Source organism: Dermacentor silvarum, chromosome 7, assembly GCF_013339745.2.
Source record: "Dermacentor silvarum isolate Dsil-2018 chromosome 7, BIME_Dsil_1.4, whole genome shotgun sequence".
Taxonomy (NCBI): Eukaryota; Metazoa; Arthropoda; class Arachnida; order Ixodida; family Ixodidae; genus Dermacentor; species Dermacentor silvarum.
The window spans coordinates 173,305,460-173,327,986 of record NC_051160.1 but is presented as its reverse complement, the minus strand read 5'-3'; the positions used below and the strand labels follow the sequence as shown (position 1 = coordinate 173,327,986).

At 54.0% G+C, this 22,527-nt stretch overlaps 4 protein-coding genes and 1 pseudogene across 4 annotated transcripts; 3 read left to right on the top strand and 2 right to left on the bottom strand.

Moving 5' to 3' along the window:
- Window positions 1–7,432: 7,432 nt before the first annotated feature.
- Window positions 7,433–8,299, bottom strand: LOC119458705 (histone H2A). Its single transcript, XM_037720564.2, has one exon. It carries the CDS (start codon window positions 8,291–8,293, stop codon window positions 7,919–7,921), a length of 375 nt encoding a protein of 124 aa, XP_037576492.1. The 5' UTR covers window positions 8,294–8,299; the 3' UTR covers window positions 7,433–7,918.
- A 2,208-nt stretch (window positions 8,300–10,507) lies between these two features.
- LOC119458707 (histone H4) lies at window positions 10,508–11,974 on the top strand. Its single transcript, XM_049671381.1, has one exon. The coding sequence runs from the start codon at window positions 10,588–10,590 to the stop codon at window positions 10,897–10,899; it is 312 nt and encodes a 103-aa protein (XP_049527338.1). The 5' UTR covers window positions 10,508–10,587; the 3' UTR covers window positions 10,900–11,974.
- A 2,504-nt stretch (window positions 11,975–14,478) lies between these two features.
- On the bottom strand, window positions 14,479–15,319 carry LOC119458704 (histone H2A). The gene has a single exon (XM_037720563.2). It carries the CDS (start codon window positions 15,311–15,313, stop codon window positions 14,939–14,941), a length of 375 nt encoding a protein of 124 aa, XP_037576491.1. The 5' UTR covers window positions 15,314–15,319; the 3' UTR covers window positions 14,479–14,938.
- A 253-nt stretch (window positions 15,320–15,572) lies between these two features.
- Window positions 15,573–17,477, top strand: LOC119458703 (histone H2B). The gene has a single exon (XM_049671380.1). It carries the CDS (start codon window positions 15,588–15,590, stop codon window positions 15,960–15,962), a length of 375 nt encoding a protein of 124 aa, XP_049527337.1. The 5' UTR covers window positions 15,573–15,587; the 3' UTR covers window positions 15,963–17,477.
- A 33-nt stretch (window positions 17,478–17,510) lies between these two features.
- On the top strand, window positions 17,511–21,066 carry LOC119458706 (histone H3-like; annotated as a pseudogene).
- The last annotated feature ends 1,461 nt before the right edge of the window (window positions 21,067–22,527 follow it).

Below are 22,527 nucleotides of genomic sequence, written 5' to 3'. Positions count from 1 at the left end.
TTGGCGTCTCTTTCATTGACGCGTGCGGGGTTTGCCTGGTCAGTGTCTGATTCCGACACGCTATCCGACCACAGGTACCTCGAATTCTCCTTCTCGGGCATGCCCGGTGTGAGGAAGAAACGTCTAACTAACTTCGCACGTGCCCAGATCCTGGACTCGTTAGACCGCTCCGTGTGGTTTGACCGCGTCCTTGGGTGTCGGTTTTCTTCGTGCATGGCCCTTGACCTCGTCTTGGCGCAATTTATCGTCTTTACGATGCCCTTCACGCACGCAACCTGCGCGCGGTCAAGCCGCGTGCTACTTCAGGCAACGCCTGGTGGACGCCACAGCTGGCCGCTGAGCGGTCGAGGGTGCGCGCTATGCGACGAAGGCTCCAACGGACGCGTGATCCTGCCCTGCGCATTGTGTTCAGGGCACAATACGCTCGCACCTTTGCCTCTTATAAAAGAAATATTCGGCACGCCAAAGACACGTTTGACAGGTCCCTGTGCCAGGAGCTTTCGACCCGCAACCTTTTCGGTGACCCTTTTAAGCTGGCGTTTGCCAAGCTGTCGCCACCGACGCATCTGCCTCCACTTTTTCAAACGGATGGCAATCTGACCTCTTCGGTTCTCAGCTCTGCCGCATTACTCTTACGAGTGCATGTTGGTGCCGATGATCCTGCTGAGGACACCGAATTTCATCGTCGCGTGCGATGTGTCGTCGACGCTCCTTATCCTCGCACTGCCGACGATTTTCCCTTCTCGCTCACGGAGGTGGAGCACGCTGTTTCTTTGGGCAACCCTCGCGCGGCGCCGGGGCTGGACGGGCTTACCGCCGCATTCATTCGGAACCTGTTCCGCCTTAAACCCCAATTTTTTCTTCGCATCTTTAATGCTGCACTCGCTTTGGGGCATTTTCCCTCCTGTTGGAAGGCGGGCAGGATTATCTTCATTACAAAACCTGGCCGTCCCCTCGACCAACCTTCGGCCTACCGCCCCATTGTGATGAACTCCCTCTTTGGCAAAATTCTTGAACGTCTCCTCAATTCCCGGCTCTACTACTTTCTCTGCTCCCGCAATCTCATTCATCCCCGCCAATTTGGCTTCACTCATGCGCGGAGCGCCCCTCTAGCCCTGTATGCCTTGCGGCAACGCCTGTTTTCGCTTAAAACAGCGAGGACCCCGGCGGTGTTGATTTCGCTGGACTTCACCGGCGCTTTCGACAGCGTTTGGCATGCCGCGGTGTTGTTCTTCTTGCGTAAGCACCACTGCCCCGCCAACCTCTACCATTTGCTTCGTTCCTTTCTCTCGGGCCGGAGGGTGGTTTATCGGTCCAGTGCAGGCGAGGTTTCGGCATGCCCTTCCATAGGCAGCCCACAGGGTTCGCCTATTAGTCCTCTCCTGTGGAACATTATCATCCACTCCCTCCTGGACCTCGACTTCCCTCCTGGCGTTCATGTTCAGGCGTACGCCGACGACACAATTGTTTTACTATCTGGCACTTCGCGTCTGCAGCTGCAGGCATTAGCAGAATCTGTTCTCACCTTGATCTGTAATTGGGCCGCACAGAACAAGGTCAAAATTAGTTCTCAAAAATCATTTTTTGTTTTCTTCAATAATGGGCACATTGGAACGTCGAAACGCCGTCCGTCTATTCGTTTGGACGGTGTCTTTCTTCAACACAAGGATCACATTAAACTGCTCGGCGTGGTCTTTGACGATCGGCTTAACTTCTTTGCCCATGTTGAGTATATTAAAACTAAAGCCGAGCTATTGGTATCCCGATTGCTAAATTTCTTCCGTCTGCACTACTCCCTTGCTCCCGCTACTATTCGGCGGTTGTATCGCCAGGTTCTGTTGCCTGCAGTTGCATATGCGTCGCCCGTCTGGTGGCCCCCTTTTCCGTCGGTCCACCTCGTTGCTCGGGTGAATTCCGTGCAACGATCAATCCTGGTCGCGATCACTGGTGCCTATCACACCACCCGTACGTCGGCCCTTCACATCCTGGCTAACTGTCCCCCCTTACCGTGGAGTTAGACCGCCTCGCTGCGGAGTTCTCCATTTTCACCCTGCGGCAAGTTACCCATTACGGCCCCACAACCATCTACCCGGCCCAGGTGGAATATCCTTGTCCTCAATGGACCGATCACCCGCGTGAGAGGTACCGCTTTCCGTTCACGCGGTTAACACCTCCTCAGGCGGCGCAGCTGACTCGTGCGCGGGCGTATCACGTTTTTACGGATGGCTCCTTCTGCAACAATGCGGCCGGCGCCGCTTTTGTTGCGTTTGAGCCAACCGGTCGCCTGACTGCGGTTCGGAAGTTCTGCTTATTGGGGGCCTCTAGTGCGTATGCCGCTGAGGTGTATGCCATGTCGGAGGCGCTCACTTACGCGGCGTCTGTGCGTGGCAGGGCTCCGGTGTACCTGTACACCGACTGCTTGTCCCTCCTCGCCTCGCTCTCCGGTCTCCATGCTACGGACGCGCGCGTGCGACACATGAAGCGTGCGCTGCATGCCTTGCACGCCGGTGGTCGCCGCATTCTTCTGTTTCATGTCCCGGGGCACCGGGGAGTGGCGGGTAATGAGCTTGCAGACTTGGCTGCGTCGTCTGCTCGTTCGACAGGGATGGTTCGGCCTTGTGCCGCTTCCTTTCGAACTATCCGCCACCGTTTTTTCGCTATTGCCAAAAACCAGTGGCATGCCTATTGGTCTCGAGAGGGGGTCGATACGTCCCTTTATCGCTGGGTGCGTAGTGTGCACGCCGTCCCTCCTTGGTTCCCCCCGAACCGCCATCTCGCACGACTCATGACGGAACATGGGCATTTCCCTCATTATCTGCATCGGTTTAATCTGAGTTCCTCGAGTCTGTGCGTGTGTGGGGAGGAGTGTGACGGCGTGCTCCACTACTTTACTGTGTGCCCGCGCACTGCGGACATTGCCGCTCAGTTGCGGACTGAGTGCAATGTCCGTGACATTATCACGCCTGACGTTTTCCCGCGGTTGCTTCATAGTAAGCGATCGCGGGCGTTACTCTTACGCCTGACTCACACCATTACTTCCCTCGTGCCGGCTGTTCCCCGTCTGTCTGCTCTACCTGACGCTTCTTGACTTTTACTCCTCTTTTACCTGCCCTTTTTTCATCCCCTTTTCGCCTCATATCCGCTTACATATCCCTCATGTTACTCTTGCATGCTCGTTTCATGCCAGTTGCACAGTTTACGCCAACCATGGTGGGGTTCGCCCCGTGTCATCTGGCTTTAACTGCATGCATCATCCTCATATCGCTTGCCTTGCCCATCTCTTTCCTTGCTTTCCCATCCCCCTTCCTCTTTCCCTTTCCCAGTTTCTTGTAGCACTTAGCCTTGCGCAGGTCCCGGCTGGACTCGGTCTTCCTGCTTTCGAGGGGTGATCCCTTCCTGGTCCCACGAGTCGGCCCTGCCAGCTACACCTGCCTGCTGCTCAAGCCTTTGCCGTGCTTTTCATTTTCTCTCATGCAATAAACATGCAGAATCGTTGTGGATCACTGCCGAAGACCACCCCATACTCTCCCTCTTTCCCCCCGGAGCGCATTACTGGGTTTTTCGGTTGTTCTACTGGGACTACCAACCTTATTGTTTCTCGCTGCTTCCGCTTCCGCTCGCTGGATTTGCCTCCGAAACATTTTTTTTTCTTTAGGATTGGTTTTTTCTCGGAATTTGTCTTTGGGTTGTCAGCCTTGACGACCCCTCCTTTTTTTTTACATTTCTGATTGGTTTAATGCCCGTTATACCTTTCGGTGGTGCGGGCTTTCCCCCACTTTCTTTTTGATTCTTTTTTTCTGCGGGGGACAAACTAAGCCATGGACGTCGTGTACGCTCTCAAGCGTCAGGGCCGCACCCTCTACGGTTTCGGAGGTTAAGCAGCACACACGCGCCCGGCGTCGTCTGCCAGCAGCGCACCGAACTCCTGTGAAGAACCCAACAGCCCTCTTCAGGGCTACCCACTTGATGCTTCGGCAGTGATCCGCAGGATTCGCGATCTCCTGATCCGTTTTCCCTCTTTGCATTCCATTTTCTTGTGATCGGTTATGGAGCGTGCCCAGCAGCCGTGCGCGAGACGCGCGGTGAATTTGGTCAGGTGAGCGAGCGCAACCGCGTGTATTCACAGTAGGTGGTAGCGTAAGGCGAGCTTTTTGCTACATGCGTTTGCGCTCGCTACCAAGTGCCGCATTGCTACAATTTCGACGCTGTGTTACTGCGGCATGCTGTTCGTTCGTGCAGCATGGCTGTCGTGTTTGATTGGGACTGAATGAGGCAGCCGCCGTGGAACGGCGATGGGGGGAAAATAATAATAAAGACTAATGGAGGGGGCATTTTCTCGCGCTAAAATCTCAGATGCTGGCCTGTTCCACATTCCGTTGCATCCTATGGAGTCCGATGGGCGGCCGGGAATCAGCGCCGTGCGACTGGCATGTGTGGCACGCGAAACCAAAGGGTACATTAACTAGCTAGCTAGGTGCCGTCGTTGCTGCTCTTAGAATCGAGCTGATGGCGTGTAATCAAACGGACGAACGTCTGCGCGGTGCAGACCTAGTCCTGTGCAGCTACTATCGTTTGTTTTACGCGCGCACGGTCACAGTGCCATTGCTACAGCTGGGAACAAGCAGTTGGTTCGAGCTCACTGGTGGCTTTCCGAGTGGCTCTTAGCGGTGGCCTCCTCCATTACGGCGGTGCAGTGCGTATATCCAGGCACAAAAAGGGTCGCACGAAGCAGACTCACTTTCGTTTTATTGTTTTCCTAGCACCCGTTGTTTTCTCGTGCGTCGGTGTTCGTGGTCGTGCTGGGTAATCGCGCTGTGACGAGTATAGGAAAATGAGGCCATGGCTGAAGCGGTATACAAATTAACTTACACAAGGGAGTGGCATACATGCGCATTGGTTTGATGAAACGCGGCAGTTGTTCAATATTTGTGTCTTTCTCAATGCGGTCACACTCGCCGTACGTGAAGCTGGGGAGCCAACTCTCAGAGGAATTCGCTATCGAAATACATGTAACACGCAATAAGAATATTTTTCGATGCAAACACTCGGCTCACGTGAACGGAACGTGTCGCAGGAGACAGCGGAAGGCACTTGAGGGAGCAGACATTTCATGCAGTGCGTGGAATGTAATGCACAAAACTAAGTAAGCGAACATTTCACAACCACGTAGCTGAAAGCCATACCGCAATCGTCTAAACTACACAAAGAGAACAAGAACACATGTAAATGTGATACATAAGTTTGCACGCTGTGTGAGAAACTGGTGCCTTGTTTGCAAAAGTGATGCACGCACGTGAGCAGTATACTTTACTGAGGTGTACATGAATCGTCTTCGCTTTAGTTGTATTGATATTTGCGGAATTGCCTTTTCCCTTTCTATCGCTGAATTACGGAGGTACAAAGATTGAAGGGTTTCCGTCAACAACAACGATTGTAATTAAAATTAGGGCATAAATAAAGAAACTCCCGCTGATGGGGCCACTGCGCAGTAGCTGCCGAGAAGAGCGATTTTTCCGCCAGCCGCAGAGCTGAGCTGTACCGAAATAAGTCGCACAGGAGTGCCATGAACTTGTTCCGGGGAGCGGGAATGCACCAGAAAAAGCTAGCCCGTGGGGAATAACGAAGAAACAATGTAGGCGCTGTCTGAAGCACGATGTGGTTTATGACGATTGTCGGTGTCATATGGAAGAAAAACAAACAATAATGCAGCGTCAACAGGCATTACCTGAAAGTAAAAAAAAAAAAAAAAAAAAAAGCATAGCGAGGCCTTCCGGATTCGTAAGATTGGGGGGTTGTCTGAGAGCGGCGGCCGCCAAGCACTGGTTGATAGCACGCTGAATGATTGTGTAAGGGCCGTGCGTGGTATTGGCTGTGCGTAGCCTTGGAAGGCCGAATCGGCTGTCGCACACCTGCCTAAGTATATGCGAAGTGTCGTGTTCAGATATATGTACATGGGAAAGTGCGCTAGCGAGCGTGTACGTGCGAGATAGCTTGCTGGCGACTTCTCAACCAGAAAAGATGAAGTTGGCTTCCCAGAAGGTATCGTGGCTTCACATCAATGCAGCGGACGTTGCTCACACGTTTCCGTCGACCGCAGTTTCTGAGGTGACCGCCGCCAGCAGTAATGGTGCGGTCTCACAGTCGGTGGTGCCACTCCGCGATGCGGGCCGGTATGGCGGTGATTGTGGTGTTGGCTGAAACTAAAGAGAACGGCGCAGCATGCTGTCATGTTTAAATGCAATTCAGTCGCCTCGACATGCGCTTTGCGTAGCCGCGAACAACGCGGACGCGCGAAAACGGCTGGCTTCCAGCATCCTGGCGAACGCCGGCGTGCGCGCCGCCCCGCGTACGGGCACGGCTGCGCTGGCGTTGGCCAATCGGCGGGTGAGTTGGAGAGGGGGAAGAGCAGTGAGGGGAAGCACGACCGCGCTGTGCGCAGGGGCCAGTTTCACTCCGGCAGTCGACGAGTTTGGACGCTCCCGTCTCCCATTTCCGCCATGGCCAGGACCAAGCAAACCGCCCGCAAGAGTACCGGCGGGAAGGCTCCGCGTAAGCAGCTTGCCACCAAGGCTGCTCGCAAGAGTGCACCTGCCACCGGCGGTGTCAAGAAGCCGCATCGTTATAGGCCGGGGACCGTGGCCCTGCGTGAAATCCGTCGTTACCAGAAGTCGACCGAGCTGCTCATCCGCAAGCTGCCGTTCCAGCGCCTGGTGAGGGAAATCGCGCAGGACTTCAAGACCGACCTGCGATTCCAGAGCTCGGCTGTGATGGCTCTTCAGGAGGCTAGCGAGGCCTACCTGGTCGGTCTCTTCGAGGACACCAACCTGTGCGCCATCCATGCCAAGCGCGTTACCATCATGCCCAAGGACATCCAGCTGGCCCGCCGCATCCGTGGCGAGCGTGCCTAAGTTCGACCGCTGTCTGCACCGCGCAGCCTTGCGTCAGGCAAGCAACACAAAACGGTCCTTCTCAGGACCACCTACATGTCTGCTTCGGCTACGGGAATACGCGAGACCACGTACTCCGAACCGTACCCCTCTCGGTCTGGTCTGTCTGTGTGTTTTGTTTTTGTGTGCTCGGCTGGATGGGATATATACATACATATGCTGAGGAGGCGAGGTGGTGCTTCGCACGATACGCAAGTGGTGAGTACTGACCGAGCACGAATCAAAATAAAGTGCCTGTGCTACTTGTTTCGTGCTCGAAAACAAAATTTACAACGACAGATGTTGCGTGCAAGCTTTCGTGCAGTTCGCGATGGGAAAAGCACTGCTAGCAAGTGGGAAATAACATGTTCTTTTTTTTTTCTTCCCTTACGGCGTTCGTGCATGCGGAATGCACGTATTGAGAGACGGTTATCGCGCTGCACTTTAAGCCCATCCTTTACAACTATAATCTCTCTCTCAGTCATCACGAGGCCAATATCGCTGGAAAAAAAGAAAGAAGCACAGTTCAACGTGTGCGATATATCAATAGGAAAGTCGCCGTTTTAGTAGCGCTTTTTCCATCATGGACGTGTTTACCAACACGGCCAAGTGACGGCTATTCTTTCGTCTAGCGATGTGTGCATCACTCGCTTGTCGACGTTTATTCGAGCAAAGTGTGTGTATGTGTCGCAATCATAAGGGTTCGCCTTTCTTTCTTGCTCCTCCCGAGGCGTTGCACGCAATTAATAGCGCCGGCGAATGCTGGCCAATTACGTGCAGCGAGAGATGCTAGCAATCTCACCGAGCCACGATTGCGGTAGTTTAAAAAAGAAGGAAGAAAAAATTCGAACAGAGGGAAACGGGTGCGGAGAACGGGATTGCAAAGCAACACCCTGCCGTCACACGCATTTTGGGTGGTCCTGACAAGGACCGTTGGGTTGTCGTGCGAGGACGAGCCTGCAACTCCGGCTTGATGGGAGGGAGCAGCTCGCTTACGCCTTCTTCTCGGTCTTCTTGGGCAGAAGCACGGCTTGGATGTTGGGCAACACGCCGCCCTGCGCGATGGTAACGCCGGAGAGCAGCTTGTTCAGCTCCTCGTCGTTGCGGATGGCCAGCTGCAGGTGGCGGGGGATGATCCTCGTCTTCTTGTTGTCGCGAGCCGCGTTGCCGGCGAGCTCGAGCACTTCGGCAGCCAGGTACTCGAGGACGGCCGCGAGGTAGACGGGTGCGCCCGCTCCGACGCGCTCAGCGTAGTTTCCCTTGCGCAGGAGGCGGTGGATACGGCCCACGGGGAACTGGAGACCCGCACGGCTGGAACGGGTCTTGCTCTTGCCCTTTGCCTTGCCGCCTTTGCCACGTCCGGACATGGTGATGCTGCTGATGAGACGACGAGACTGAGGAGACGAGAACTACTGCTCTCGCGATCTCTCAACGATGTGTGTCGGGGCAGCGCTTTCGGCCGCCGCCACCGTGGTTGCGGGAAGCGAGAGCGGGAACGAGAGAGAGGAGGAGAAGCCGTGCGGACCAATGGCGCGCGCGGCTTTCGCCGGTCGCGTGAACACCACCCCCTTCGGATAAAAGCACGGGTGCGCGCGAGAGCGCCCGTAGTCTGATCTCGCTTGCTCGTCTACTCGCATCGCTATGCCTCCCCAGCCGAGCGGTAAGGCCGTGAAGAAGGCCGGCAAGGCGCAGAAGAATGTGCGCGCCACCGACAAGAAGAAGAAGAAGCGCCGCAGGAAGGAGAGCTTCTCCATCTACATCTACAAGGTGCTGAAGCAGGTGCACCCCGACACTGGAGTCTCCAGCAAGGCCATGTCCATCATGAACAGCTTCGTGAACGACATCTTCGAGCGCATCGCCGCCGAGTCGTCCCGTCTGGCTCACTACAACAAGCGCTCGACCATCACGAGCCGGGAGATCCAGACTGCCGTGCGTCTGCTGCTGCCGGGCGAGCTGGCCAAGCACGCCGTGTCCGAGGGCACCAAAGCCGTCACCAAGTACACCAGCTCCAAGTAGGCGACCGAGCGCTCGTCCGCCCAGCCAACACCCAACGGCTCTTGTCAGAGCCACCCAAAGTGTCTGCATTGGCATTGGGATGTAGCGAGAATCTCGCGACGATTCCGTCCGTTTTCCCTCTTGTTTTGTTTACATGTTGCGTGCGCTTTCCGACAGCGCGCCTCGTATAATCTTAGCGGTAGAAAAAAAAAACACACACACACACACACACACACAACAACATGCACTGAGCACAACAACGCGCACACGAGCATGCATAATGCGTGTTCCTACTAGTGCGAACGACGGAATGCGTGTTGTAACGCTGCGTCGGTCGATAGTTTTGCCTTATGCGAGCCGAGCGTAGTGTAGTGTAATTATTGCAACGCAGCTTGTTGTCTTTCTTTCTCTCTCTCTCTTTTTTTTTTTTTTTTTTCTTTTTCTTCTTATGCGACGCCGTCTTGCGGCTCGCTCGCCTGTACGTTTGCGAAAAGTAATTTCGTCTACGAGAATGTACTCGTGGCGGCGGTTGACACGCATACGACTGTTCTCGAGACTGGAATCCTGAATTAAAAGCCTCCTGCAAGGGCAGTGTCATGTTTACATGTGAGCGGTATAGCACGGACTGGGGTGCGCAAATCACTTGACAGGTGTAAGAAATGTCCTAGCTAGAGGAACACTGATTAGGAGAAACTTCAAGTAATATTAGAAAAATGCTGCGCGCGCTTTCCGCAGACTGCTATGGCGGTTTAAAGGGTAAAAAGTTTGTGATTAAGTGCAGCGCGATAACTGTCTCTCCATAGAGGAGCCGCGCTGCGCGCCGGCGGCAATGGCCGAGAGGAGGTCGGAGCGCTGTATCCTCGCCCTCTTCCGTCCCCTAGAATGCTGGATTGGACCCACGCGGGCGTGTTTGGTTATTTCGGCTGGGCTTATCTGGGAGATTACGCGAGCTATGACGACGAAATTTGACGGTCGTGTTGCCACAAGGGGACGCAGCCTAGGCGCAAAATTTAAAACGCCTAAGTTCGACCGATCACGAGTGCTCGCTGTTTTGCGATTCGTGACCAAGTGAACGATGGTCGCCCGGCTCAGCTTGAAGTCGTGCTCGCGCCGTGCTTTCCAGCGGCTACGAAGGTTATATTGCAAGCGTAGTCGTGGTAAAGATGAATGCAACGAGTAATGAAAACGAGAATGCAAGGAAGCTCTTTTTTTTTTTTTTTCGGGAACTCGAGCAGCGGGCGCAACCTAGCACCACGAGTAATGTTGGATTGTTCGTTTTGTCCTTGCGAATGCAGGGCGAGGCGTTTTTATTTTTGTTAATTAATTTTTCAAGGAACAAAAGTCACTAACTGCAGCAACAAAAAATAAAATTAGGGCACAATAGGCCTGCGTTGCAGTGTTATGTGCAAGTGCACGATTGTTTTGTTTTGCTGAAGCCATTTATTTCAATTTCACTCCGCGCGTGGTCAATAGAGGGCTCAGTGCGTCCACCAGCGACACACTCGCGAAGAGAAGCGGCGGCGCGGGTGAGCCAATGGGCGCGCGCCGCTTGCTTTCCTCCTCGCCCCCCTTCCTCCGGTGGCGGCGAAGCCGAGTTGGGCCGCGCGCGCCCGGGAACACGGCATTCGCTTTCCTGACTCGCTCCGAAGCAGCAGCAACAGCCGAAATGTCTGGACGTGGCAAGGGCGGCAAGGGGCTCGGCAAGGGTGGCGCCAAGCGTCATCGTAAGGTCTTGCGTGACAACATCCAGGGCATCACCAAGCCTGCCATCCGTCGTCTCGCTCGCCGTGGTGGTGTCAAGCGCATCTCTGGCCTGATCTACGAGGAGACGCGCGGTGTCCTCAAGGTGTTCCTCGAGAACGTGATCCGGGATGCCGTCACCTACACTGAGCACGCCAAGCGCAAGACCGTAACAGCCATGGACGTCGTGTACGCTCTCAAGCGTCAGGGCCGCACCCTCTACGGTTTCGGAGGTTAAGCAGCACACACGCGCCCGGCGTCGTCTGCCAGCAGCGCACCGAACTCCTGTGAAGAACCCAACAGCCCTCTTCAGGGCTACCCACTTGATGCTTCGGCAGTGATCCGCAGGATTCGCGATCTCCTGATCCGTTTTCCCTCTTTGCATTCCATTTTCTTGTGATCGGTTATGGAGCGTGCCCAGCAGCCGTGCGCGAGACGCGCGGTGAATTTGGTCAGGTGAGCGAGCGCAACCGCGTGTATTCACAGTAGGTGGTAGCGTAAGGCGAGCTTTTTGCTACATGCGTTTGCGCTCGCTACCAAGTGCCGCATTGCTACAATTTCGACGCTGTGTTACTGCGGCATGCTGTTCGTTCGTGCAGCATGGCTGTCGTGTTTGATTGGGACTGAATGAGGCAGCCGCCGTGGAACGGCGATGGGGGGAAAATAATAATAAAGACTAATGGAGGGGGCATTTTCTCGCGCTAAAATCTCAGATGCTGGCCTGTTCCACATTCCGTTGCATCCTATGGAGTCCGATGGGCGGCCGGGAATCAGCGCCGTGCGACTGGCATGTGTGGCACGCGAAACCAAAGGGTACATTAACTAGCTAGCTAGGTGCCGTCGTTGCTGCTCTTAGAATCGAGCTGATGGCGTGTAATCAAACGGACGAACGTCTGCGCGGTGCAGACCTAGTCCTGTGCAGCTACTATCGTTTGTTTTACGCGCGCACGGTCACAGTGCCATTGCTACAGCTGGGAACAAGCAGTTGGTTCGAGCTCACTGGTGGCTTTCCGAGTGGCTCTTAGCGGTGGCCTCCTCCATTACGGCGGTGCAGTGCGTATATCCAGGCACAAAAAGGGTCGCACGAAGCAGACTCACTTTCGTTTTATTGTTTTCCTAGCACCCGTTGTTTTCTCGTGCGTCGGTGTTCGTGGTCGTGCTGGGTAATCGCGCTGTGACGAGTATAGGAAAATGAGGCCATGGCTGAAGCGGTATACAAATTAACTTACACAAGGGAGTGGCATACATGCGCATTGGTTTGATGAAACGCGGCAGTTGTTCAATATTTGTGTCTTTCTCAATGCGGTCACACTCGCCGTACGTGAAGCTGGGGAGCCAACTCTCAGAGGAATTCGCTATCGAAATACATGTAACACGCAATAAGAATATTTTTCGATGCAAACACTCGGCTCACGTGAACGGAACGTGTCGCAGGAGACAGCGGAAGGCACTTGAGGGAGCAGACATTTCATGCAGTGCGTGGAATGTAATGCACAAAACTAAGTAAGCGAACATTTCACAACCACGTAGCTGAAAGCCATACCGCAATCGTCTAAACTACACAAAGAGAACAAGAACACATGTAAATGTGATACATAAGTTTGCACGCTGTGTGAGAAACTGGTGCCTTGTTTGCAAAAGTGATGCACGCACGTGAGCAGTATACTTTACTGAGGTGTACATGAATCGTCTTCGCTTTAGTTGTATTGATATTTGCGGAATTGCCTTTTCCCTTTCTATCGCTGAATTACGGAGGTACAAAGATTGAAGGGTTTCCGTCAACAACAACGATTGTAATTAAAATTAGGGCATAAATAAAGAAACTCCCGCTGATGGGGCCACTGCGCAGTAGCTGCCGAGAAGAGCGATTTTTCCGCCAGCCGCAGAGCTGAGCTGTACCGAAATAAGTCGCACAGGAGTGCCATGAACTTGTTCCGGGGAGCGGGAATGCACCAGAAAAAGCTAGCCCGTGGGGAATAACGAAGAAACAATGTAGGCGCTGTCTGAAGCACGATGTGGTTTATGACGATTGTCGGTGTCATATGGAAGAAAAACAAACAATAATGCAGCGTCAACAGGCATTACCTGAAAGTAAAAAAAAAAAAAAAAAAAAAAGCATAGCGAGGCCTTCCGGATTCGTAAGATTGGGGGGTTGTCTGAGAGCGGCGGCCGCCAAGCACTGGTTGATAGCACGCTGAATGATTGTGTAAGGGCCGTGCGTGGTATTGGCTGTGCGTAGCCTTGGAAGGCCGAATCGGCTGTCGCACACCTGCCTAAGTATATGCGAAGTGTCGTGTTCAGATATATGTACATGGGAAAGTGCGCTAGCGAGCGTGTACGTGCGAGATAGCTTGCTGGCGACTTCTCAACCAGAAAAGATGAAGTTGGCTTCCCAGAAGGTATCGTGGCTTCACATCAATGCAGCGGACGTTGCTCACACGTTTCCGTCGACCGCAGTTTCTGAGGTGACCGCCGCCAGCAGTAATGGTGCGGTCTCACAGTCGGTGGTGCCACTCCGCGATGCGGGCCGGTATGGCGGTGATTGTGGTGTTGGCTGAAACTAAAGAGAACGGCGCAGCATGCTGTCATGTTTAAATGCAATTCAGTCGCCTCGACATGCGCTTTGCGTAGCCGCGAACAACGCGGACGCGCGAAAACGGCTGGCTTCCAGCATCCTGGCGAACGCCGGCGTGCGCGCCGCCCCGCGTACGGGCACGGCTGCGCTGGCGTTGGCCAATCGGCGGGTGAGTTGGAGAGGGGGAAGAGCAGTGAGGGGAAGCACGACCGCGCTGTGCGCAGGGGCCAGTTTCACTCCGGCAGTCGACGAGTTTGGACGCTCCCGTCTCCCATTTCCGCCATGGCCAGGACCAAGCAAACCGCCCGCAAGAGTACCGGCGGGAAGGCTCCGCGTAAGCAGCTTGCCACCAAGGCTGCTCGCAAGAGTGCACCTGCCACCGGCGGTGTCAAGAAGCCGCATCGTTATAGGCCGGGGACCGTGGCCCTGCGTGAAATCCGTCGTTACCAGAAGTCGACCGAGCTGCTCATCCGCAAGCTGCCGTTCCAGCGCCTGGTGAGGGAAATCGCGCAGGACTTCAAGACCGACCTGCGATTCCAGAGCTCGGCTGTGATGGCTCTTCAGGAGGCTAGCGAGGCCTACCTGGTCGGTCTCTTCGAGGACACCAACCTGTGCGCCATCCATGCCAAGCGCGTTACCATCATGCCCAAGGACATCCAGCTGGCCCGCCGCATCCGTGGCGAGCGTGCCTAAGTTCGACCGCTGTCTGCACCGCGCAGCCTTGCGTCAGGCAAGCAACACAAAACGGTCCTTCTCAGGACCACCTACATGTCTGCTTCGGCTACGGGAATACGCGAGACCACGTACTCCGAACCGTACCCCTCTCGGTCTGGTCTGTCTGTGTGTTTTGTTTTTGTGTGCTCGGCTGGATGGGATATATACATACATATGCTGAGGAGGCGAGGTGGTGCTTCGCACGATACGCAAGTGGTGAGTACTGACCGAGCACGAATCAAAATAAAGTGCCTGTGCTACTTGTTTCGTGCTCGAAAACAAAATTTACAACGACAGATGTTGCGTGCAAGCTTTCGTGCAGTTCGCGATGGGAAAAGCACTGCTAGCAAGTGGGAAATAACATGTTCTTTTTTTTTCTTCCCTTACGGCGTTCGTGCATGCGGAATGCACGTATTGAGAGACGGTTATCGCGCTGCACTTTAAGCCCATCCTTTACAACTATAATCTCTCTCTCAGTCATCACGAGGCCAATATCGCTGGAAAAAAAGAAAGAAGCACAGTTCAACGTGTGCGATATATCAATAGGAAAGTCGCCGTTTTAGTAGCGCTTTTTCCATCATGGACGTGTTTACCAACACGGCCAAGTGACGGCTATTCTTTCGTCTAGCGATGTGTGCATCACTCGCTTGTCGACGTTTATTCGAGCAAAGTGTGTGTATGTGTCGCAATCATAAGGGTTCGCCTTTCTTTCTTGCTCCTCCCGAGGCGTTGCACGCAATTAATAGCGCCGGCGAATGCTGGCCAATTACGTGCAGCGAGAGATGCTAGCAATCTCACCGAGCCACGATTGCGGTAGTTTAAAAAAGAAGGAAGAAAAAATTCGAACAGAGGGAAACGGGTGCGGAGAACGGGATTGCAAAGCAACACCCTGCCGTCACACGCATTTTGGGTGGTCCTGACAAGGACCGTTGGGTTGTCGTGCGAGGACGAGCCTGCAACTCCGGCTTGATGGGAGGGAGCAGCTCGCTTACGCCTTCTTCTCGGTCTTCTTGGGCAGAAGCACGGCTTGGATGTTGGGCAACACGCCGCCCTGCGCGATGGTAACGCCGGAGAGCAGCTTGTTCAGCTCCTCGTCGTTGCGGATGGCCAGCTGCAGGTGGCGGGGGATGATCCTCGTCTTCTTGTTGTCGCGAGCCGCGTTGCCGGCGAGCTCGAGCACTTCGGCAGCCAGGTACTCGAGGACGGCCGCGAGGTAGACGGGTGCGCCCGCTCCGACGCGCTCAGCGTAGTTTCCCTTGCGCAGGAGGCGGTGGATACGGCCCACGGGGAACTGGAGACCCGCACGGCTGGAACGGGTCTTGCTCTTGCCCTTTGCCTTGCCGCCTTTGCCACGTCCGGACATGGTGATGCTGCTGATGAGACGACGAGACTGAGGAGACGAGAACTACTGCTCTCGCGATCTCTCAACGATGTGTGTCGGGGCAGCGCTTTCGGCCGCCGCCACCGTGGTTGCGGGAAGCGAGAGCGGGAACGAGAGAGAGGAGGAGAAGCCGTGCGGACCAATGGCGCGCGCGGCTTTCGCCGGTCGCGTGAACACCACCCCCTTCGGATAAAAGCACGGGTGCGCGCGAGAGCGCCCGTAGTCTGATCTCGCTTGCTCGTCTACTCGCATCGCTATGCCTCCCCAGCCGAGCGGTAAGGCCGTGAAGAAGGCCGGCAAGGCGCAGAAGAATGTGCGCGCCACCGACAAGAAGAAGAAGAAGCGCCGCAGGAAGGAGAGCTTCTCCATCTACATCTACAAGGTGCTGAAGCAGGTGCACCCCGACACTGGAGTCTCCAGCAAGGCCATGTCCATCATGAACAGCTTCGTGAACGACATCTTCGAGCGCATCGCCGCCGAGTCGTCCCGTCTGGCTCACTACAACAAGCGCTCGACCATCACGAGCCGGGAGATCCAGACTGCCGTGCGTCTGCTGCTGCCGGGCGAGCTGGCCAAGCACGCCGTGTCCGAGGGCACCAAAGCCGTCACCAAGTACACCAGCTCCAAGTAGGCGACCGAGCGCTCGTCCGCCCAGCCAACACCCAACGGCTCTTGTCAGAGCCACCCAAAGTGTCTGCATTGGCATTGGGATGTAGCGAGAATCTCGCGACGATTCCGTCCGTTTTCCCTCTTGTTTTGTTTACATGTTGCGTGCGCTTTCCGACAGCGCGCCTCGTATAATCTTAGCGGTAGAAAAAAAAAACACACACACACACACACACACACAACAACATGCACTGAGCACAACAACGCGCACACGAGCATGCATAATGCGTGTTCCTACTAGTGCGAACGACGGAATGCGTGTTGTAACGCTGCGTCGGTCGATAGTTTTGCCTTATGCGAGCCGAGCGTAGTGTAGTGTAATTATTGCAACGCAGCTTGTTGTCTTTCTTTCTCTCTCTCTCTTTTTTTTTTTTTTTTTTCTTTTTCTTCTTATGCGACGCCGTCTTGCGGCTCGCTCGCCTGTACGTTTGCGAAAAGTAATTTCGTCTACGAGAATGTACTCGTGGCGGCGGTTGACACGCATACGACTGTTCTCGAGACTGGAATCCTGAATTAAAAGCCTCCTGCAAGGGCAGTGTCATGTTTACATGTGAGCGGTATAGCACGGACTGGGGTGCGCAAATCACTTGACAGGTGTAAGAAATGTCCTAGCTAGAGGAACACTGATTAGGAGAAACTTCAAGTAATATTAGAAAAATGCTGCGCGCGCTTTCCGCAGACTGCTATGGCGGTTTAAAGGGTAAAAAGTTTGTGATTAAGTGCAGCGCGATAACTGTCTCTCCATAGAGGAGCCGCGCTGCGCGCCGGCGGCAATGGCCGAGAGGAGGTCGGAGCGCTGTATCCTCGCCCTCTTCCGTCCCCTAGAATGCTGGATTGGACCCACGCGGGCGTGTTTGGTTATTTCGGCTGGGCTTATCTGGGAGATTACGCGAGCTATGACGACGAAATTTGACGGTCGTGTTGCCACAAGGGGACGCAGCCTAGGCGCAAAATTTAAAACGCCTAAGTTCGACCGATCACGAGTGCTCGCTGTTTTGCGATTCGTGACCAAGTGAACGATGGTCGCCCGGCTCAGCTTGAAGTCGTGCTCGCGCCGTGCTTTCCAGCGGCTACGAAGGTTATATTGCAAGCGTAGTCGTGGTAAAGATGAATGCAACGAGTAATGAAAACGAGAATGCAAGGAAGCTCTTTTTTTTTTTTTTTTCGGGAACTCGAGCAGCGGGCGCAACCTAGCACCACGAGTAATGTTGGATTGTTCGTTTTGTCCTTGCGAATGCAGGGCGAGGCGTTTTTATTTTTGTTAATTAATTTTTCAAGGAACAAAAGTCACTAACTGCAGCAACAAAAAATAAAATTAGGGCACAATAGGCCTGCGTTGCAGTGTTATGTGCAAGTGCACGATTGTTTTGTTTTGCTGAAGCCATTTATTTCAATTTCACTCCGCGCGTGGTCAATAGAGGGCTCAGTGCGTCCACCAGCGACACACTCGCGAAGAGAAGCGGCGGCGCGGGTGAGCCAATGGGCGCGCGCCGCTTGCTTTCCTCCTCGCCCCCCTTCCTCCGGTGGCGGCGAAGCCGAGTTGGGCCGCGCGCGCCCGGGAACACGGCATTCGCTTTCCTGACTCGCTCCGAAGCAGCAGCAACAGCCGAAATGTCTGGACGTGGCAAGGGCGGCAAGGGGCTCGGCAAGGGTGGCGCCAAGCGTCATCGTAAGGTCTTGCGTGACAACATCCAGGGCATCACCAAGCCTGCCATCCGTCGTCTCGCTCGCCGTGGTGGTGTCAAGCGCATCTCTGGCCTGATCTACGAGGAGACGCGCGGTGTCCTCAAGGTGTTCCTCGAGAACGTGATCCGGGATGCCGTCACCTACACTGAGCACGCCAAGCGCAAGACCGTAACAGCCATGGACGTCGTGTACGCTCTCAAGCGTCAGGGCCGCACCCTCTACGGTTTCGGAGGTTAAGCAGCACACACGCGCCCGGCGTCGTCTGCCAGCAGCGCACCGAACTCCTGTGAAGAACCCAACAGCCCTCTTCAGGGCTACCCACTTGATGCTTCGGCAGTGATCCGCAGGATTCGCGATCTCCTGATCCGTTTTCCCTCTTTGCATTCCATTTTCTTGTGATCGGTTATGGAGCGTGCCCAGCAGCCGTGCGCGAGACGCGCGGTGAATTTGGTCAGGTGAGCGAGCGCAACCGCGTGTATTCACAGTAGGTGGTAGCGTAAGGCGAGCTTTTTGCTACATGCGTTTGCGCTCGCTACCAAGTGCCGCATTGCTACAATTTCGACGCTGTGTTACTGCGGCATGCTGTTCGTTCGTGCAGCATGGCTGTCGTGTTTGATTGGGACTGAATGAGGCAGCCGCCGTGGAACGGCGATGGGGGGAAAATAATAATAAAGACTAATGGAGGGGGCATTTTCTCGCGCTAAAATCTCAGATGCTGGCCTGTTCCACATTCCGTTGCATCCTATGGAGTCCGATGGGCGGCCGGGAATCAGCGCCGTGCGACTGGCATGTGTGGCACGCGAAACCAAAGGGTACATTAACTAGCTAGCTAGGTGCCGTCGTTGCTGCTCTTAGAATCGAGCTGATGGCGTGTAATCAAACGGACGAACGTCTGCGCGGTGCAGACCTAGTCCTGTGCAGCTACTATCGTTTGTTTTACGCGCGCACGGTCACAGTGCCATTGCTACAGCTGGGAACAAGCAGTTGGTTCGAGCTCACTGGTGGCTTTCCGAGTGGCTCTTAGCGGTGGCCTCCTCCATTACGGCGGTGCAGTGCGTATATCCAGGCACAAAAAGGGTCGCACGAAGCAGACTCACTTTCGTTTTATTGTTTTCCTAGCACCCGTTGTTTTCTCGTGCGTCGGTGTTCGTGGTCGTGCTGGGTAATCGCGCTGTGACGAGTATAGGAAAATGAGGCCATGGCTGAAGCGGTATACAAATTAACTTACACAAGGGAGTGGCATACATGCGCATTGGTTTGATGAAACGCGGCAGTTGTTCAATATTTGTGTCTTTCTCAATGCGGTCACACTCGCCGTACGTGAAGCTGGGGAGCCAACTCTCAGAGGAATTCGCTATCGAAATACATGTAACACGCAATAAGAATATTTTTCGATGCAAACACTCGGCTCACGTGAACGGAACGTGTCGCAGGAGACAGCGGAAGGCACTTGAGGGAGCAGACATTTCATGCAGTGCGTGGAATGTAATGCACAAAACTAAGTAAGCGAACATTTCACAACCACGTAGCTGAAAGCCATACCGCAATCGTCTAAACTACACAAAGAGAACAAGAACACATGTAAATGTGATACATAAGTTTGCACGCTGTGTGAGAAACTGGTGCCTTGTTTGCAAAAGTGATGCACGCACGTGAGCAGTATACTTTACTGAGGTGTACATGAATCGTCTTCGCTTTAGTTGTATTGATATTTGCGGAATTGCCTTTTCCCTTTCTATCGCTGAATTACGGAGGTACAAAGATTGAAGGGTTTCCGTCAACAACAACGATTGTAATTAAAATTAGGGCATAAATAAAGAAACTCCCGCTGATGGGGCCACTGCGCAGTAGCTGCCGAGAAGAGCGATTTTTCCGCCAGCCGCAGAGCTGAGCTGTACCGAAATAAGTCGCACAGGAGTGCCATGAACTTGTTCCGGGGAGCGGGAATGCACCAGAAAAAGCTAGCCCGTGGGGAATAACGAAGAAACAATGTAGGCGCTGTCTGAAGCACGATGTGGTTTATGACGATTGTCGGTGTCATATGGAAGAAAAACAAACAATAATGCAGCGTCAACAGGCATTACCTGAAAGTAAAAAAAAAAAAAAAAAAAAAAGCATAGCGAGGCCTTCCGGATTCGTAAGATTGGGGGGTTGTCTGAGAGCGGCGGCCGCCAAGCACTGGTTGATAGCACGCTGAATGATTGTGTAAGGGCCGTGCGTGGTATTGGCTGTGCGTAGCCTTGGAAGGCCGAATCGGCTGTCGCACACCTGCCTAAGTATATGCGAAGTGTCGTGTTCAGATATATGTACATGGGAAAGTGCGCTAGCGAGCGTGTACGTGCGAGATAGCTTGCTGGCGACTTCTCAACCAGAAAAGATGAAGTTGGCTTCCCAGAAGGTATCGTGGCTTCACATCAATGCAGCGGACGTTGCTCACACGTTTCCGTCGACCGCAGTTTCTGAGGTGACCGCCGCCAGCAGTAATGGTGCGGTCTCACAGTCGGTGGTGCCACTCCGCGATGCGGGCCGGTATGGCGGTGATTGTGGTGTTGGCTGAAACTAAAGAGAACGGCGCAGCATGCTGTCATGTTTAAATGCAATTCAGTCGCCTCGACATGCGCTTTGCGTAGCCGCGAACAACGCGGACGCGCGAAAACGGCTGGCTTCCAGCATCCTGGCGAACGCCGGCGTGCGCGCCGCCCCGCGTACGGGCACGGCTGCGCTGGCGTTGGCCAATCGGCGGGTGAGTTGGAGAGGGGGAAGAGCAGTGAGGGGAAGCACGACCGCGCTGTGCGCAGGGGCCAGTTTCACTCCGGCAGTCGACGAGTTTGGACGCTCCCGTCTCCCATTTCCGCCATGGCCAGGACCAAGCAAACCGCCCGCAAGAGTACCGGCGGGAAGGCTCCGCGTAAGCAGCTTGCCACCAAGGCTGCTCGCAAGAGTGCACCTGCCACCGGCGGTGTCAAGAAGCCGCATCGTTATAGGCCGGGGACCGTGGCCCTGCGTGAAATCCGTCGTTACCAGAAGTCGACCGAGCTGCTCATCCGCAAGCTGCCGTTCCAGCGCCTGGTGAGGGAAATCGCGCAGGACTTCAAGACCGACCTGCGATTCCAGAGCTCGGCTGTGATGGCTCTTCAGGAGGCTAGCGAGGCCTACCTGGTCGGTCTCTTCGAGGACACCAACCTGTGCGCCATCCATGCCAAGCGCGTTACCATCATGCCCAAGGACATCCAGCTGGCCCGCCGCATCCGTGGCGAGCGTGCCTAAGTTCGACCGCTGTCTGCACCGCGCAGCCTTGCGTCAGGCAAGCAACACAAAACGGTCCTTCTCAGGACCACCTACATGTCTGCTTCGGCTACGGGAATACGCGAGACCACGTACTCCGAACCTCCAAATTCGCAAGAGGAGCGCGTGATGTAATAACTTCCACGGCCGTTCGATCAAAACGCACAGGTGTGGCCTGCCGCGTCCTGCCGGTGTCAGTGGGCGAGAGGGTTGAAGGGGACTTTACAGTTGGGTAGCGTTTCGCGACGATGGCGCTAGTTGCCAGGGAGGTTATCAGAAGATAATCTGAAAATAAAGGGGAAGCGGAATGCAGCAATAATGAAACAGAGCACTATGGGGCCACAATAAGTATGAGGTAGTGCGTGGAATCTGGAAAGGAGTGATGGTGCCAGCGGTAACATTGGCAAATGCATTATATGCTTAATATAGGATATATTGGCGGGTTTAGAGGTTAACCAAAGATCACTTGGCTTTGGGAGCACACGGTAATACCACGAATGAGGCAGTGCAGGGTGACATGGGTTGGGCCTCTTTTGAAGTCCTAGAAGCACAGAGCAAAATTAGTTTTGAAGAAAGGCTCAGGAACTTGGATGAAAATAAATCGGCGGCTAAAGTGCACAAGTATCTCTACATGAAAAGCGTGGACACAGAATGGAGGAAGAGGTCAAGGAAGTTAGCAACCAAGTACAGGATAATCGAAACTAAATAGACAGCCAGGAGCCACTATAAAGAAAGTGAGAGAAATAGAGACCGTGAATCGGATGAAAAGAATGGAAACAAAAAGGACAATGGAGATTTACAAGAATGAGAAGGCAAAATCTGTACGATAACAAGAAGCGACGTGCATTGCATTTGAGGCTCGAGCCGGTTGCCTAAGGACGAAAACATATCGGAACAAATATTCGGAACTAGATGAGATATGTGTGAGCTGCAGTAAAGATCCAGAGACCACTCAGCACATCCTAATGGAATGCGACGGGATCTACCCAGCGAGAAGCGTAGGTAACGTGCAACTCCTACAAGCGGTTTGGTTGAAAGTGGAAGGAAACAAACAGATCAGCCGTAGAGATAAACAAGAGACGATGAGAGTACTGGTGGAAAAAAAAGCTGAGAAAAGATGGATGACCTGGAATTTAGAAAAATAAAAAGTTATAAAAAATAAAAATTTCAGAAAGATAAACACAAAATTCAGATGTATACCTGATGAAATCAAGCAGGCTAGGTTACTTTTTGTCGCCGCCCTGTTCTAAAGGGGATGGCCAAATCGTCATGACGCCGTACGTGGTACTGGGGGGAAGGAGCGAGCATTAAAAACTGTGGGCAGGTCAGTGGCTGTTTGCTTTATTCGCGTGCATCGTTACCGAATGTCATGCAACACAGTTTAGACCTGCGTTACCTATTATGTTTGCGGTACAATGCCGCGAAAGTGTTGCGTTCCTCTGTGTGCGACGAATGCTTCGAAGGGCTCCCATATCTTGTACGACGAGTTCCCTAGTAAACACGTCCCGGGAAGGAGCTGGTAGGAAAGGAGCTATGTTAAAGGAGCGCTGCAGACACGT